At 39.7% G+C, this 19067-nt stretch overlaps 1 protein-coding gene and 1 long non-coding RNA gene across 3 annotated transcripts in view; one reads left to right on the top strand and one right to left on the bottom strand.

Moving 5' to 3' along the window:
* Positions 1-19067, top strand: part of LOC139990891 (uncharacterized) — a 74063-nt gene that overhangs the window by 33689 nt on the left and 21307 nt on the right. For both annotated transcript variants that reach the window (XM_072010533.1, XM_072010614.1), the window contains exons 3-4: positions 275-458; positions 2857-3127. In XM_072010533.1, coding sequence (XP_071866634.1) covers positions 275-458; positions 2857-3127 — 455 coding nt within the window. The remainder of the gene's footprint in view (positions 1-274; positions 459-2856; positions 3128-19067) is intronic.
* On the bottom strand, positions 12722-14018 carry LOC139990733 (uncharacterized). Its single transcript, XR_011800646.1, has 3 exons — positions 13504-14018; positions 13256-13435; positions 12722-13189 (listed from the first exon to the last, which is right to left on the bottom strand). It is a non-coding gene; the product is annotated as an uncharacterized lncRNA (long non-coding RNA).

The following is a 19067-nucleotide window of genomic DNA, read 5'->3' on the forward strand; positions in this document are numbered from 1 at the left end:
GTCCATAAAAGAAGTTTATCGATCTAAAATAATTCCCGGTCGCTTTCAACACTGAGATTTATCGGAGAAAAGCAGCCTGTATACCGTGATGTGCATGTTCACATGACAAACAAGTCATTCGTTGAAGCGAAACGATACACGACCGCGTTATTTCATTGGTACTATTGCGCGCGAACTCGCACCGGATGCGTAGCGATTTTACCGTTAATCAAAAGCCGCCTGTGTATGTTATAAACGGTACTAATGATTAATAAATTCACGTTTGGATTTATAGGATGCTGGATAATTATGACAGGGGTGAGGTGACACCACCACCGGTCAGCAGTTATGGCGGATCCCCTGGACTCTTGGCACTTCATTCCTCGCTTTATGCGACTCCTACGTCGAGGGCCTACGACATCGAGTCGAACATCGACGGCAACGACAGTTCCATGCCCATTGACACCCAAATCATTTCGGTACGTTTAGGTTTGGTCGATCCAGCACAGGCAGGAGAGACCGTTCCTTTGGAAATAGGCTCGCATATTTTTCATTTACGGAACGCTGTTTCACCTCGAACGTGACACGCGCACACCTACGTTCTCACTATTTTATAGCGTTCCTCGGGTTAAGCCGGCTTCACACCATGGTTTATGGTTTGACGCATATGCTAACGTTATAACTGCCAAACTTTAATATTCCTCTAAATATATTACTTGTAAATGATACGTTCGTATATTCACTCCAGAAGTTTTAACGTGCATTTAAATATATTGTATTTATGTACATACATATATAATTAAGATTACAGTAGCATAATGGGGAAAAATGGATATACGTTTATGATTGGTTTATGACACAATTTCGAAATCGTTAATTTTAATATATCTGAAAAAGTGGGTTACAAAAAGAGTACACTATGCATATGCCATTATGCATATACAGCACACGTGTACTTTAAATACACGCGACATAGAGATTTCTAAACATTTAGCATTATTCATTATTTCACTGAATATTAATCATACGTCATTTAATGACGTATGAATTGCTCGCTAGATATTCGTGTACGACTACCAATGTACGTAAGCGATGGGCGTTTATTAATTAAATAGTGCTATATCGATATACATACCGAGATATATACATATCGTCGATTTCGTAAAAGCATGACACAGTTGAAAAAAAACTAGATTTTTCAACAAGTCGGTTTGAAATAAATCGGTTCGAGTAAATAGTTAATTATTTCACCAGTTAGAAATGGGAAAATTTCTTTATTCTACAACGTACGTAATGTTCTTTGAGTCATGATATTGTTCTTGTTAAGGAATTATAACAAGTATATTACTAAAATAATACCTACAGCTCTGTTTTTGAATTAAAAATGCAGATATTTCAAAATTGACATATTTCGAAACGTGTCGTTATTCCAGTAAATCAACGATATGTAATTGCGAGGGAAACAATGAATATTTGGCATTCGGAATACAAAGGACGTGTGGAGCTGGCTTTACTCGTAACTCGAAGAGAAATGGTACGAAAAGGAAATAGTCTCGACCGTAACCATTCGGAATTGTTTTACCTGTTTTACCCAACCTGAAGTTATAAAAGATGATTTGTATCTATCTACATTTTGTTCGATTGATTTAAACGAAAAAATTCATATCAGTTACGATTTTTAAAGAAATATTAAGAATTTATAATATACGTACGTCGTATATCGATTCGTATAACAATGTATTTGTTACAATAGGAGTTGCACAAAAGTCAAGTCGATGGATTCCATCAGTATTAGTTATATACTTGATTTCTAAAGAGTTAAGTGGTAATCGTGTATTCTGATATTAGAATTAAGAAATTTTCAGAAAATAGAGACGTTCGTTGAATATTCTTAAAATTCGTATCCATCTCTTATTTGTACTACGTTTCTCTTATTTTCTTGCCTTCTTATGTCGACCTGGCAATTGTAACACAGACATCATATGGTCTCACGAAGGCTCAATATTTATCACCGTATCCTACGTTCATTAAGTTATCAGCCGTTATTATCGCCCGGTTGCGTGCATTATTCATTTTCATTATATTACAATGCCGATTCTAACGAGAGTCTGGCAACCTTTGAACAGCTTTTACTCGGCAACAATACCAGGTACACCGCGTTCGAGTGGCGTTCATTAGCTGCCTGATTAATATCTCCCAGTAATTACGTATTAATGGAATCGGAAAATATCGAGCGCGACTTTCACCCGTTTTCGTTAATAAGCGCGTAATTATCGGAAAGAATCGATCCATGGATCATTTTCGTTGATTCTCTGACTGATTGCACGTTCAGATTGAAATCAGGAAATTGTGGACCTTAACTGGAGAATGGCAAAGAGGAGTTGGATTTAAAATTTGAAAGGTGGAATTTGTAAACAATAATTTGGAAATTGGCAACCTAGATCCTAACTGCGAGCGAGGATTTCATCGAAATTTAAAGTTGCAGCTATGCAAGATATATACATATGTAAAAATGTATAAAATATTCAGAATAGCGTGATCGTTGTAATTAGATTTGGAAAATTTTAAAATACACAGAATGCACATAATATTCATGTAAAATTATGCAAAGTACCAAAATCATAGTATTTGTTATAGTACTTGCTTAATAGATGAAACAAGTCTCTGTGTACATTTCCTTTTACTTTTCTCAGCTATATTTATAAAAATACGAATCTACGCAAATATCACAATTATAAAATAGTACAATTAATATTGGCAATCGAGAATTAATGACTACCGATCCAAGATCGAGAATAAAAGATCACGAATTGAAGGTGAAATACTGAAGGTTAAAAAATACAAATCGAATATGAGAAATCGGAAATGGATTTTCAGATACCAGGAATGTTGAGCGGTCCAGTGCAACAGCGACTCGAGGACATGTCCTGGCTGGCTTCCGGTCCGTCGCTGGAGTATCAACAAGGCATCTCGCCGATTCCCGCGGGAGTGAAGATGTGCCATCCAGGCAGCACGGCCCAGAGGAGCCTGAAGGAGCAACGGATACGTCGCCCGATGAACGCGTTCATGGTCTGGGCAAAGGTCGAGCGCAAGAAATTGGCCGACGAGAATCCTGATCTCCACAACGCCGATCTCAGCAAGATGCTCGGTAAGTTCACGTTCGACGTTCGGCAAATTTTCTTCTGGCTTTTTGCTTTCGATACATAAAACTCGTCTTTTCCAGACAAATATTTCACGAATTGTATCTCGTCATGAATATATTTAAAACAAAAATATTACGAATAAGTAAAGTTTCAAGTGTTCAAAATTCTTCTAGCAATTTAAAGTTTTGACATTTATTTTATTGCTGATAATAGGAGACATTTTATCGAATAATTTTACTGAAGGAAAAATATTACTCATTTAATTCTTGAATGTACGGTGTTGCCATTTGGCAACATAGGTACCTATATTTTTCAATATAGAGACAAATGTTTTCGAATAGATTTATATTACTAAAGGTATGAAGTATCAGCGTAAGCTGAATAGATAGGCCGTTTGTTTTCAAACTATGCCATTTTTTATTTTATTCTCTTATTATCTTTATAACCTGAGTATTTTAGCCATTAGTTTGTGTCTTTTTTATATACAGAACATTTAGTATTATGCTACGGTATTTTAGAAATTGTGCTATACAACCAGTAAAATAACTAATTATTGCAATTTTTTAAATATTTAATTCACTTATATATTCTACATATATCATAATTTCTTTTCGCAAGTGAAAGATATAAAAAACATTAAGCTAATTTACCAAATTATTTTTCTATTATTTTCTATATGAAATAGCAACAAAGTGTTTTTTTTATATTTGAAAATTCGCACGTTCAAAACCTTTCAATATTTTAACAATTACTAGTTTTCTCTAAAGCTTCATCGGCACTCATAGTACGTGGGCGCTAAGATATTCAAGTTCTCATTTTTAGCAAACAATTTCTCGTGTCTCTTTTTAACCATAAGAATAAAACTGTTTCGCGTAGGGAATCGTTAAAGACTCGATTGAATTCGATGAATCATTAGATATAATAATAAATCATTAAATTGGTATTAATTCGTTTGAGAACATTCTGAGACATATACAGAAAGAATTTAGAAAGGCGTTGCCTTTGTATCGAACGTTCCAATCCTTTCTGCATACCGCAATAAAGGCATAATTAATTACTTTCGAGATAACGGATCAAAGAGAAAAGTTGAAATCACAATCTCATAGATTATACGCGTATAAACAAATAAATAAACAAATAAACTCGGACAGAAAGCCGCTGATATTTCCATTGTTCGACTTGACGATCGAATGACGCTTAATAAAGTAGGTTAATGAATTATTAATAAAGCGAAGAAGCGCGTTCCGAATAAAGACAGAAGCGTCAACGAAGCTGTAGAAAAACCCTTTTCACTTGGAAAGGGGTCTTATTCCCAGATAGTTCTGGGAATAAGAAAGTCGGAAAAGTCTCTTCGTGTGCCGCTGTTATTATTAATTTAATTACTCGTCACGTGTTCAACGTGAATGGAGGTACGAACTGGCAGAGAAAACGCAGGCGATAATCACGAATTTTCTTTGTCACGAAACGTTTTCGTTTACTTCCGTTTATTTCATCAAAAGACACGTTCGTTTTAAATGAAAAATATATGTATATTATAAACCATCCAACGAAGAAATGCAAGATAATTACAAACAGGGAGAAGAAGTGAAAGTTCAATGAAAATATATTTTAAAATCACAAGTATGCCAATTACAAGTATATCGGTGCTATCAAAAAAATTGATGTTAGCTTTCATTTATACATCACATACGAGTTCATAAAAGTATTCGAATAATTGTAGACATTTCTGAATATATCATGAATATATCATAAATATGTTGTTTGTGTTATACGAAACATTCTTAAACTTCGTTACCATTGTTGTGAGACAGGACCATCGTGATTATATTGGTATAATTTGAAACAAATATTAACGTGTACATAAAAGATCTTTACATTAGATTTCGCAAACATTACGAAAGTACTTAAACGTTACATTAATAAATTTCAATATTTTCAGTAGAACCATATCTAAGTCTTAACGGATATGTGCTATTCATGTTGCATGTTAATTTGTTATCGAATATATGTTTACGATGAATCTCGTAATTTCTATTTACATTTCCAGATTAGTTACGCACTTTACCGATATAATCGTAATATGTCACTGCAAAGTTAAATTCGAAATCTTTTATGTAACAGATAATGTGTATGCAATAGTAGTTTTCATCTACTTTCATGATTCACTATATATACATATGTATAGATCCACATTAGTGATTGATAGTTTTAATATTAAACATAAAGCACTTTTTCCTTATTTTGTATTTCATACTTTTTCGTGGGTACTATAGTAACAAATAAATCTTAGATAACGATAAACATGCGATAAATACATATTAACAAATTAACTTGTAGTAATAAAAAGTGTACTAACATCTAAAAACAATAATGAAATTGTAATAGCAGCTGTAAGTTGGACAAAGATCGAGGTTCTACGTCTTTATTCATATTCCGGTGGCTGATTTAATTAAACTTAGTGAAGGAATACGAGTTCGAGTTAAATCCTTGGGGTCGGCTATTTCCCTTGGTCGTAAGTACGCAGTTTTATGCCCATCGGAGAAAATTACAAAGATATCGAGTAGCGCAATTTAATACGTCGTAAATTCACCGTTGCGACTCGACGCATGCTCGCTTCCTTACGTAGGTGCCAACGTAGAGCATTAATATTAAAAGGCATATGCGCGATTGGAAGTCAAGAGGTTGTACCTTCCATCGTCGTTGCTATTTTTCGATTAAAGCTTCTCCTCGAAAACAAACGACACGTGTGTCTTGATGCTTTCCGCCAACAACTTGTTTAAAACTTGAATTACAAACGTGGAATGAATAATTTACCTTCGCTATCCGAGAATCTATAAAGCGTTAAGGTTACTTTTACGCTGTTTGTTACAAAATGATTTCTATTGATTCTCTCTTCGATCGTTACTCGCGATGAATGTATAAAAGATACAACTTTTTTTTTAATCATTGCGATCTTTTTATATCAATAAGTAACGCATGTGTCTAATAGAAAAGATAATTCATTTATTTTTCATCATTTCTTTCTCGTGTTTTAATATAAAATTATATTTGTAATTTATTTACTGACACTTGCTAATATAATATTCGCTGATAATGGATCTTTGGTAAAATCCTAGAAAAGATGTGTAATTTACATTCTCTCCATAGCGTAAGCTGTTGATAGGTGTTAATGTCACTTCACAGCTTAGAATTCAGAATCTTTTACAGTCGGGTATGTTTATTGACTGTAGTGCAGACGTACAAATTGCACTTTTATGCATAAAGACTGTCTTGTACGGTTGCCTTAACATTTTTATTTACGATATTTCATACGGTTATTCTTTAGAAGCCTATTCAATATACAGTACAGTACAATATACGGAATACATTCGTCTGATTTGAGTTTGCGGTAAATTTTGACTGTTCCTTTTATTTAATCGATAACTCGGATATAGGTAAAGTCCGTCTTCTTGATGTCTCGCTGCCATAAACATGATTAATTTCGACATTCCATACTTTGCGCTATTAAACACTCGTAACAAATTATTATTGGTTACAAAAATATAAAAGAACAGCCGAGTCAGGGACAGTTGTCGAGGACAGCATTTTCATTATGAAGCAATTCATATGATCGAATATGGCTTGGACAATAAACGTTTAAAGCCCCGATGAAAGCTTTAGGCCATGGTTACAGTGGATGCGTATTCAGACAAAGTGACATTCTGACGAATGAAACACCGCAAGACTACAATACGTACACTCGTAAAAATCTACATACATATTTGATTACATTGACGTATTAAATTCGTCGGAATATCAATTCTGAATACGCATCCAGCGTGACCATAGTTTCGCTCGAATCGCAGTCGCATCGTTCGAAATGCGCTGGTATCCGTACCGCGCCAAAACGTGGCGCGCCTAAAAGAGGGCCGGTGCTGATCGAGAGGGCTTGTCCCGGTACCCAGCAATCTGTCAGCGTCTGCGGCCGCGCGTTATATCGTGGGTAGGTACACCTTGAATTATCGGCAATTGGCATCCGCAACGTTACAGGCATTCGAACGAGCGTCGTGCAGAAAATTGTAAACTCCGCTCGTGTGTAAGCCACCTACCCGCGCCCGTTTCACCACGGTCATTCGCGCGTGTCTTCGTACGCGGCACACGCGTCTCCTCTTCTTCCACCCCTCCATCAACCGCTCCTTTTTCTTCGTCTCGATCCTCCATCCCTATCAATTTCTTCTGCCTCTTTATCTCTTTCTTCTCTCTTCGCCGTTATTCTCCCTCTTTCCCTCTTTTCTATCATTTCACGCGCGAGAGAAACGCGTAAATCAGCTGCATGTCGTGGCGCGCGCCAAGCTTATCTTTGTCGCGCGCGCGCGCGCCCGCAGAACCAAGGAAAACCCTGTGGTGGAGAGTCGGAGCCGATCGATCGATCGAACATTAGGCGCGCGATGTTATTGGCATGACGCGGCTTCGATTACTATGCGCGTCGAGTGTTTGCCGCCCCCACTTTTCCTCGTCTTTTTTTCCAGACATCCTACATATTCATGCGCGCGTGCTGTGTGTCGATCCGTCCGTCTGTCCGTCCATCCGTTAGCCCATCCGTACCCCAGCACGGAGCCGTGGTTTGCGCGAGCGAGCCTGTTTTATGTCCGAGTTATGCACGTGGACGCGCGTCCTCCTCCTCCTTTTGCTTCTTCGGCGTCTTCTTCGTCTTCTTCTTCTTCGCCTCTTCTTCCTCATATTGTTGCTCCTTCTGGCCAAAGTGTGTGCGTACGTATTCCTCGAGGATACACGAGCGCACGCGTCCCGACGGGCGCACACCGGTTCACCTACCGCGGCCCTACGCCGTGTTTTCTTCTGTAGTTGGCGAGAAGCAGCCGATAGAGGGGCGCGTTCCTATGTACTCGCGTACACACACATCCATCGTGCATCTGTGTGGGCCTTATATCCGGTGGAACGCGTGCCCGCGCATCTTTATTAATCATTCCCTAACCGTTAACCCCTCTTTACCGCTCGTATGTCAACAGTGGAAATCGACGCGACCGCGTCGAGTCGCCTCGTTTCGAGATTCACCGATGGAATTTCAAGAAGTCGCTGACACCTCGTTCGCCAAGGATTATGTGCAGGGGGTTGGTGGACGGTAGCCACGTCACAGTCACGGGGTTAGAGTTCAGAAGGTTTCTTTTGCTTGTTTCATTAGAAGAATGATGATTCATGGATTAAGTAGAAGAAGTTAAATAGTAGGAGAAAAATGAATCGATGAAAGGTGAATGTATTTGGTGGAACGTGGCGGGGTATTTGTTGAATTTTTGAAGATTTATTGGATTTTTGGGATTGCAGATAGAATCGGGAGATTTCATAGCGAGGAACTTATATAATAAAGAGTAGGTATAGAATTATGATGATGATACCATATGGTATGAAATTGTTAAACGATACTATGTACGACAAGATACAATGTGTTACTACAAATTTCGTCTGAAATGTTACAAAAGGATTGAATACACGTAAACAAAATATAGGTACTACTACGAGAACAAAAATAAACCAACGGTGTAATTTTAACTTAAGGACAAAATCATTTCTATGAAAGACATTTTTTGTAATCGAACTAACGTATCTTTGAACGAGCAGCATATTTAGATCCAAGTAAGGAATATATGATTATCGAAACAATTCTCTTTATGATTGCTAATTGTCCAGATTAGTAAAATAAAACATAATCACATTTACAAACTTAGGAAAATCAAATAACGGAATGAGAAAATAATTAGAGCAATAATTTTGGATTATAGTATACCGTATTTTCGCGAATCGTTATACATACGCGCTTCACATGACTTATTATGAAAGATTCTGCCATTTCTTTATTCGTTCCCCAAGATAACGTCATAAATATATACAGGACACATTTTCACTTTCTGTGATAAAACTAATTTATTAAGGAATAAAGTCTCAGGGAAATATATACGAATAAAAACTAACTCCTACTTCGTCGACAATCACCGTCGAATGTTTTCAAGGCGAAATCCACCTAATCGTCCCTGCACGAGAGACAGACAAGAAAGCCCGTCGTTTTCTACGTATCCACCGGTATACGGTCGAATACTTTGTACCTGAGTCAACGAAGATCTACTTTCATCGCTGCTTGCGAAATTGTTCGGCTACGTAGGAGTTTCACGGGAGGAAGCGTGTTCGATTGTAGTACGTAACCTCCACTCCCATCGATGCTCTTTACTCCGCCATCAATCTCAAGCGTCCCGATTATGACGGAATAAACGCGTCGACCTAATCGATCGCTTCTAGCTCGTCCATCATCATCATCATTACCGTCATCGTACGAATATCATTGTCAATCGTAAAAACCCTTGGGAGTCTCTTTTCCAAGAGATACTTTTTTATCCATCCGGCAGCAGAAGTATCCCCCCAAAAAAGAGAACTTCACCTCCGTTTCACGGAGATGCAGGTAGAGCCACTTGGGAGATCCCGCGGGAGATACCGGCTCCCGGTAAACTCCATAATTCAGGAATCGGTGTACACCGACCATAAATTTCGCCTGGTGCCACGGGCGTTAATCTTCGTTAATTCTATCGTTAATCAGTCACGGGGTTTACCGGCCTACCGAGGGAAGGAGAAGAGAAAAGAATGTGAGTAAAGGGACTAAACGAAAGTAAGAGGACGAAATAATAGATTTAGATTGTAGTTTTATTAAAAATTTATAGATATATCTATATCATTGAAATGTCGACAAACAGAATAGAACCGAACAGAATAGAACTAAAATAGAATTTCGAAAAGAGTCAGGTTTATTTAATATTATCCGAATTTTTTACTATCGACAGTATGTTATACATAGAATGTATTTTGGTTTCGCTTGATCTTTGTTCTTCCATCAGGAAGAACTTACTTATTTCTAAAAAGCAGTTTATCGTGTGGAACAGAAGTTGTTGTTACATAAACTTTGGGAAAATTATATTACCTTTTGCTTTCCATCGCATCGATGAATCAAATTTTCACTAAACCTAAAATAAAATTATACAATATCTTTCAAAACACTCTTGCTGTATAAAATTTCGGAATTCGAAAGAAAGTTATTGCTTTTATTAATTAAAAAGATTCTCAAACATGCTTTATTCGGAGTCGACGTAGACACGATACAATTTTATATTTTCAAGCTCAATCTACTTTGCCGGTATTGCAAGAATATTATCGATACATTAAACTGTAAATGGTATTTTGGTCTTATCGATATGTACCAGCGACGTTGTCCACGGTAGCACCTCTAGGACAAGGGGAAAGGTGGAACAAAGGGGTTGCCGTACGAACGCGAATCCTTTGGAAAGGACCGAACGTGCGCATGTTCGTTGCTCGCGCGAGCGGCCGGAGAACGCGAAGAAGGAGAACCACGGCGCGGCGTGTCGTAGACGGCGTCGTTTATACGGGCCGCGCGACGCCACTGTCGCAAGACCACCTACGACAAATGTGGCAGCCTGCAAATAATACCGGGCGTGTTGTACCACCAACGACAGAAGAGATAGAGGCCTCTAACTGCCAGCACGGTATCGTGGTTTAGTGCCTCTGATTACCTGCGCCCCCTCCCTCCACCCCCTTCCGTTCAACTCCTCCCCCGCGATGTGCCAGTCCAAGTGGCCATGCGCTCCGGCTCGCGCTCGCAACAACACCACGCAACAGAAAGTCGCCTCTTCTTCTTCTTCCTTCTCATTCTCCGTTTTCCTTCTTTCTCTCTTCCTCTTTGTCTCGCTTAAACGTATATACACGTCGTTCCTTCTATTTCGTTCTGTTTCGTTGGCAGGATCGTACAAGAGAGAAAGAGAAAAACCTCCTGCCGAACGCGTGAGATTCGCGGCCTGGATAGGCTCTAAACGACGGATCAGGACGTACAGTATCTCACAATAATGGCGCACGGTGGAAGGCACCCGATAAGGTCGGCCTCGTTGCTAGATTTAAGGGACGGCGCGAGCGGCCCGTAGCGAACGTTCCGAACGGCGATTGAGAATTATTGGTCCGTATACGGACCACGCGTGTATGTATATACGTGTGTACATGTATAGTCGTACTTCTGCGTGCATATGTATGTACGTCGTGATATGTGTATACATATGTACACGGGTGTGTGTACGTATTTGCACGTGTTGTGTGTGTGTATTTATAGATATGTATGCGTATATGTATGTACGCGATAGTGTATATGTGGTTGGTCGTGGCGGCGCTGCCTTTCGAGAGCGTCATTATTGTACGATGCTGTACGTTCACCGGGCCGATTCGTTCTGTGAATCACGGGCGTCGTTCGCCGTTGCAACGACGAAAAATCGCCGGACAAAAGGCGTTTTCTGTCCGGGGCCGACTCGTTATACCCGGGGCAAACGATCGGTTTTGATAAGCGGCCCGGGTGGGCGTACGATGTTCCCTTAATCGTCGGAAACGGGACGGCCTGATTGTTATTGGATTATTTATTCAGTCGTGTTTTGATCGACGGAAACCATACGATTGACACGATGGCCCGAGGAATCGGTATAATTGCAGGTGAAAGCCAGGGGCCGGGCTAAGAACTCGTTCTCGCGTGATTTGTACATTTTTTGTCTGCCATTGTAAGCTAAGAATTTCTGTAAAAATTGGCCAGAGTTTATTGGTTCAGTGATTGACTGAGGTGATCCGGTGGTGACGAATAAACGGTTGTGTTAATTACCGCTAGATGACGCTGGTCTTTATCGTAATGCGGCGTAGCCAATCACGATTAAGAACAAATGTCGAGAGTGATAGCGTAATAGGTCCCTGGCGTGGAACCAATCGAGGCGGAAGGAACAAGGTGATGGATTATCAGCAGTTACGATTTTTTGAAATTAAAAAATTGTTTTATGACGGTCGTGAAAGAGATTTCGAAGGAAGATAAGACTTCTGTGTTGCTTTTATGTTGTACTATACTTTTGATGTTGAAACAAATGTGCTTAGGAATTTACCTGGAATATAAATATTTCTATATAACGCTAGACAGAAGTCTTTGTGGATAGAAATCGACAAATTGGAAACAACTTGATACACGCTTTGCTTCATCTTATTTCCAAACCATAACGATTTCCGTATTTTAACGAGGCTTCTATGAGAAGTGCACGAAACCACTTTTGACTTGAACGTAAATCAACAATCGAGTTATGGTGTTGTTACATTAGATTAGGTAATTGATCTCTTTTTAAAAGAGTAAAACAATAATTTACCTCCTGCAAATCTAATTTACAATTTTAGTTTAGTTCCTACGGTTATTAATAGTTAGCTGTGACTTATTTTAATGGCGCAATTTGTCTATGTGTCAAGAAGTCTAGGTACTTACATATCTAGCATTGAACACAAATAGTTTAGTTAGAACGCAAATAGTTAAAATTACATGATCTCAAATTTCTCATCAGATATCGAATATCAGGTAAAAAATATTCAAGTCCAACATTAGTACGCGTGTTTTTATACAAAATAATACGATACTTTTACTAAGAAAAAAATACAGAGTACAGTTAAAAAGTATACAGGCAGCACAACTTTGAATATTAAAAATCACAAATGAGAATGTGTAACTTACAGTCATTAATACAATTTTCCTCCTTGCCTCTTTTTTTTATTTCCTACTGCTTATGTAGTTTGTACACTGACTATTATAAAAAATATAGTACAATACAAAAAATAACAAACTTCCCTTTTCACTTCGAACTTACCGTATGCGTGAGTTCTAAGAAGGAAGAGGTGTGATTATTTCTTGAATTGTATTCGACTACTATTTTATCTGCCAATTTTACTTATTGAATAAAAATACGGCACGCGAAAAAGATGATGGCGAGAGACGTATCCTGCGAGTGACTTCTCCAGATTGGCCCACGAAGCGATAACAATCTTAGCGAGAATAATTATCAGGAATCGCCGGAGCGTCGATGACCTTTAGTTGGCGGCGGACTTGCGAAATAGACTGTAACGAAAAGTTTGCGCGCCGCCGATTGAAATTAACGTGTACGCGTGCGCGCTGGTGATGCGTAAGAATCGTTTGAACTCCGCAGCAAAGGCCTACTTTTCTTCCATGTGTACACCTATAAATAAGTACACTTAGGATATACAGATATGTATACATATACATACACATAGTTACACCTTACATGTACGTGTACTTAGATACACCTCTTTCTCGATAGCATCCTCCTCCACCTCGTTCGCTAACTTCTTCTTCCTCCTTCTCCTCCGCTTCTCGTCTCGTCTCCTTTGGCTGGTTCTGGAACAATAGCACCTCGGCTACACGGTGGATGAACTTCTGAGGCTAGGAATCGGCTCTGCCCACTCTGTGAATTTCGTTTCCGTAAAAATGGCCATAGAGAAAAGAGGTCGGCCGATCTAAAAGGCAACCTACATCCCGTGCGGCGAGGTAAACGTACTTAAAGTACAGGCCTCGATAATGCATCGTTTTACTACGTCAGGGTCTATTGCTGAAAAATAGAATGTAAATAAGCGTTTTCAAGCGGCCACAGTTAGGATACGGCCCCGTTTGCTCGCTCCCTCGCTCGCTGAAATGTCAAACGTGAATTATTCGTATCGCCAGTACGCCCGATAAAGTTTAGATAAGCCTTCTCATAGAGGCCGATCGTCGAACCTGCTGCGTTCGATCGCGAAACTGAGGAAACACGTCCACTTTCAGAGTATTAATTATTCCTACGCTTTCGTACGTATTGTTTCGAATCCGCGGCTCTTTTAATTATAACCCGCGCTAACCGTCGAAGATGATTTACCACGCGTTAACGTACATATCTGCCCGACTTTCTTCCCTTTGTTACTGCACCTGTACCGTGTCCTAGTTCGCTATCGGCGAATGCAAATTATTATCAGCGTCGAATCGGTTCGCGCTACCAGCGGAACCCTTAAACGCGACTCGCGTCTAACCGCCTGCTGGCTTCAAGGAAACTTCTTGATCGTCTCGAGGCCGACATTTTAACGTACGAATAAATATATCCTCGCTAGCTGGCACGAGCACGATTCGTGGCCTCTTACCTCCTCGTAAACAATGCTACGGCGTAGCCGTGCGATAGACTGCCACGGGTACAACTTAATCTCATCGAAATTGAAAAGACCAAGGCGCGCGGGCGCGCGCTTTCAGGGTGCAAGAAACGAGAGAAAGGGCAAAGTTTGCCAGCGATAAAGGGCGACGAGGAGAACAGAGGATATCCCGTTCTGTATATTATGCGTTGCACAATGCAAAAGTTTGTCTCTGACCGTTCGAATTGGACGCGAAACATTATTCACCCTCGTCATTCTTTCCTCTCTCATCGTCGGCTGTGCTCGGACTCACCCTGCCAGGAACCCGAGCTTGTTCTGCTCGTTTTCTACGGCGTTGCTCGATTAACCCAAGACAAGATCGGGCTCTGGTACGATCACGAAACTCATTTGTTCCTTTATATCGTCTGCACACTCTCGTTCTCTCTTTTTCTTACTCCGGCCTCTCCGCCGTGCATTACTTACGTCCGTTTAGATCCCTCTACCTGCTGAACCTTGTTTCGTCTATCTAAGTTTAGGATCTTTCGGAGAATATTGCGATTATGCGTTCGTGGAAACTGTTATTGACAGGAACGCGGCGGCGGGACGCGCGATCGTGCCTGACGCAGACACAAATTTCACGCGCCTCTGCGCCTATCCCGTGCAGACCGCGCTGGAATCTTGAACTTTGGTCGGCCACGAGTAATCTGATTGTCGGACTCGTCGATTTCAGGTTGGTCGAGCCTCGAAGAGGAAACGAGGATCCGAGAGATGAATTTCTCGATATCCGGCTATAGACGTCCATTTCCGCGGAAATATCCGAGTCTTGCTTGCCTGATTCTTACCATTTTTATTCACCCAACTGATCTGGAATTGTGCGATCTCGTGTCGATTGGCTATTTTAAGGGTTTCCTCTGTTTCTAATATATGTTCTGTATGTTCTTATTAGAATTATTGTAGTTTAGCTAGCAGTTAAGGTCATGTAAAATCACGATAATTTTAAGTACTGTTCACTGTTTCTGAAACGTTCCATTCAAAGGTACTTCAAAAGTACTAGCTGAAATTAAAAATTGCTCCATTACTGAACTCGTCTAATAATATCGTAAGGTACTTTAATGCATGATGAATTTTTCTAAGTAAATATTATTTACAATCATCCATTGTCAACATCACAATACTGCTAACCACCATCACCATCGGTTTCTATTACAATTTAGTTGAATTACCGTAAAATCATCAAGTATTTGATAATTATTACATGTATAACGATAAAATTCTCTAACTTCCATTATAATTATCAACTAAAAACCGTGATAAATATAAAAAGATTGGAGGTAAAGGTTCCCCAAATACTCAATTTACTCAATTCCCTGTTCTCTTTTATGATCTCTTTTCTCCGAATGTTCCTCATATAAATTATATTGTTCCCTCCAAAAAAAAAAAAAAAAAAAAAAAGAAATACAGCATTAATTTTACGAATTGTAGAAATACAAGACCTAGAATTCGTTATTCGGGAATCTCAGCAACTGACTATCGAGTCATCGTTTACTTCCCAAAGATCCTTGTAACCACCCGCAACCATCAAGCACGCTCGCAAAAGGACACGAAGCGACGCTAATTGTAAGTTGCGATTCCAAATGAGCCGTTAATCGTGCAGAGAAGTCCGCTCGAAGCGGTGTCCGTGAGGGGAGAGGCCTTCACGATATTCCGGTGGTCGCCATATCGAGGGTTAAATCTCCGGCGGTCTTGTTTTTACGGAGCCACCGGGAGCCCGGCGAGCAGATAATACCGACAAAGTCGTATCAGGGGCATTACGCACAGCCGTGCAGAGGAGAGGGCTCTCCTTGGGCCCGGTGCCTGCTAGGCGAACCAACGTAACGAACCTGCAGACAAGATCGGGACCAATAATTGCGCGCGTACATACAAAATGAGAATCGAAATGGAGAAGGCCGACGGATGGACGAACGATTGAACGAGAAGGCATGCGTGAGCTCTTGGCAACCTCGTAGGAAACGACACCTAAATACACACGTCGCAGCAATAGGATAACTTGATAGGATAATCTGATTATTTCTGTCTTTGCTGGGACGATCCAGTGCGTTTGGTCTTTTAGAGACGCTTAGCAGATAATCGTGAAGCTTGTTACGCGAATTGGTTCTATTCCGGTGATGGAGATCGGTACATGTCGCAGAGTTCTGCTGAGGTAGTGTTATAGAAACGTATCGAGATGTTCTAGATATCTTCTTGCGGGAATTTTTGCTGGAGAAATTTTTTAAATAATTAATTTGAAACTTTTCTGCGAAAGTATGCATGTAATGGTGAGAACTACAACGTGTACAATCACGATATAAAAATTTAGGTAGTCTTCAACGGTTCATCGCAAATCGAGTTAAGAAACATCGTCGATCTCCAGAGCAACTTTGTATTTGTAGAGATACAACCTGTGGAGATAAACGGACGTCCTCCCAAAACGTCATTTACGCGTCCAAACTATCGTACCACAAAATATCGTACCAAAGCAAAGTTTTTAAAATCAGTTATCTTATCTTTAGCAAAATTCACCCACTGTAAGTGGTAATCCGTCTGTAAGTCCTACTTATTGGAAATTGGGAAATCCCAACTATACCTCAAATAAACGAGCGTGGCCAAATACTCGATCTACCTTCGCCAAAATTCGTCTAGCCGCATCAGCCTCGCTAAACCAGGAGAAAACGCTATATTCGCGGTTCGACGCGGAACGAGCTGAAGGAAAAATCGTTCGAAAGAAACGCGTGTGCACGTCCACGCGTGTAGATACGCACATAGACGAACGATGGAGAATCGAGGAACCGACGGGTTGGCTAAGCTAAAGCAATAATAAGCCATAAGCGCGGTCTCTGCATAGAATGCCGGGTAATGAGGTGGAGTTGAGAGCGGAGTCTGGCCGCACCCTTACCTTACCTTACCTTCCGACCCACCTATCCCCGAACCAACGAATGAACGAACGACGACGACTAGCCACGAGGACTGCGACGACGATGACGACGACGAAAGAGGAGGATTGCGAGGACGAACACGAAGGAAGATTACAACATCCGCCACTCGTGTGTGGATTTACCTGCAGAGAGAAAATAAATTATTATATTTATGAAAATACACGTCGCGAGCAACAAAGGTGGAATCGCGTTGTGTTTACGGAGGTGGGACCCCTCGAGCGCCGACTACGTTCCACCGACGACTCTTTCTCCACTCGAAGAGAACGCAAGAGAAAGATGCAGAGAAAGAGAGACTTTTGTCCCCCCTGATCGCCGGTCTGCATTGCACCACGCCTGTACAGCTCCGATCAGAAGTGACGGGTGCGATCGAGCCGCTCGAACGAAAGTTTCCGGCTCGGCTAGGCCGATTTCGTCGAGATTTAGCCCAGGTCCCAAGCACTTCAAAGTGCGTAAACGTAATAACATTGGCTAGAAGCGAAGGTGTATGGTGTGGATAGCGGTGGGATCTGAAACACTTGGAATCTGTAAAAAATTCGAAGCAACTTGGAACATGATTCGAAACTTGTAACTCTTAAAAATCTCGATCTTTTTGGGAGTCTTGAAAATCTTGTTGGATTCGAAAGTCTCGAAAGTTTACAGAGGTTTTGAAAGTTTGACTAGTATAACGTATTTTACACGCACTTTGATTAATTTCGTCGAAACGGATCGTGAATATAAAATGTTAACAGAAGCCTGGATAGTTCAAGTTATTTTAAATGCAAGACTTGTTAAGACTTTTAGGAGTTTTAAGCTTCGAATCACGCTCGAAGTTCGACTAGGTGTAGATTTGGTGTCAATTTTTTTCTTCCTTTTCCTGGATAAAGTTTGGTAGTTTACTACGAGGTACACAGTTGAGATAGTATCGTAGATTTGTTTAATTGGATGCGTTATTTGTTTGTATAGGATGACTCAAAATGAATGGTATTCGTTATTTTGAATAACATTCACTCGAATATGGTATTATATTTTATCTTATTACGATCTATCTGATTAATGCGAGTTTTAAATTCTTAGCGGATTTTTGCTCTACTATGGAGAAAGGAAGTATTCGTTAAACAGCCAATTTGTGACAAATTGATATGAAGTTTTTGCGACTTACTATTTAGTTTAAACACAATAAGTGCATTACTGGATTTTTTAGAAGAGTACCATGTTTTACCGCCTTTTTGCATTGGGTCAAGAAGTAAAGTGTTCAACTATTCAAAGACACAAAGAAATTTTACATTTTCTTTTAGTCATTGCCTTTACCTATAGTTCAGCAAACTTATTTTCACGAAGGAGTAGAGTGGTTCATTTAGAACTTTCAATTAAAATTATTCCATTACGTGTAACAATTGAAATTCTGTGTTATTTTATTTATCGCAGTTCTTCCATTATTCTTCTTTTCGAAATTAATTTAATTTTTTTAGCATAGAATGAAAATTTTCTTCATACTTCAGTTTACCACTTCTTTCTATTGCCTGTAGTAGTAACACAACACTACATTTAAAACAACAGCAATCTCATTCTAACATGATTTATGATAATAATTTTATTTCTTTGTAATAAATATTATCATGTGCCTGTACATCATATTCTTCCAGCCAATAAAATACTATTTTTTACATGTTCTCGTTAAATATAGGTTTAGTTTCCAATCGTAATCAAGTTTTTTTGCCACGATGCGATCATCAACGATCGTAACGATCCTTCTATTGGATGTTCTCATCGCGAATCTTCCTCTTACATCAATATCACATTAACGTTCGCCGATAGGAAATTACCGCGCAAAGTTCGAACGAAAATCAAGCTGAAATGTGAACCTAATAAAACGTCATATCGTTCGAAGAAATGTCTTGGATCACAAACGCGGAGTCTAACTATAAATCGCGCAAACGAGAGTTGTTCATTGCCGCATCGTTTCGTAAAAAGTATTGTCCGCTTTCGTTAACAT

Source organism: Bombus fervidus, chromosome 1, assembly GCF_041682495.2.
Source record: "Bombus fervidus isolate BK054 chromosome 1, iyBomFerv1, whole genome shotgun sequence".
Classification (NCBI taxonomy): domain Eukaryota; kingdom Metazoa; phylum Arthropoda; class Insecta; order Hymenoptera; family Apidae; genus Bombus; species Bombus fervidus.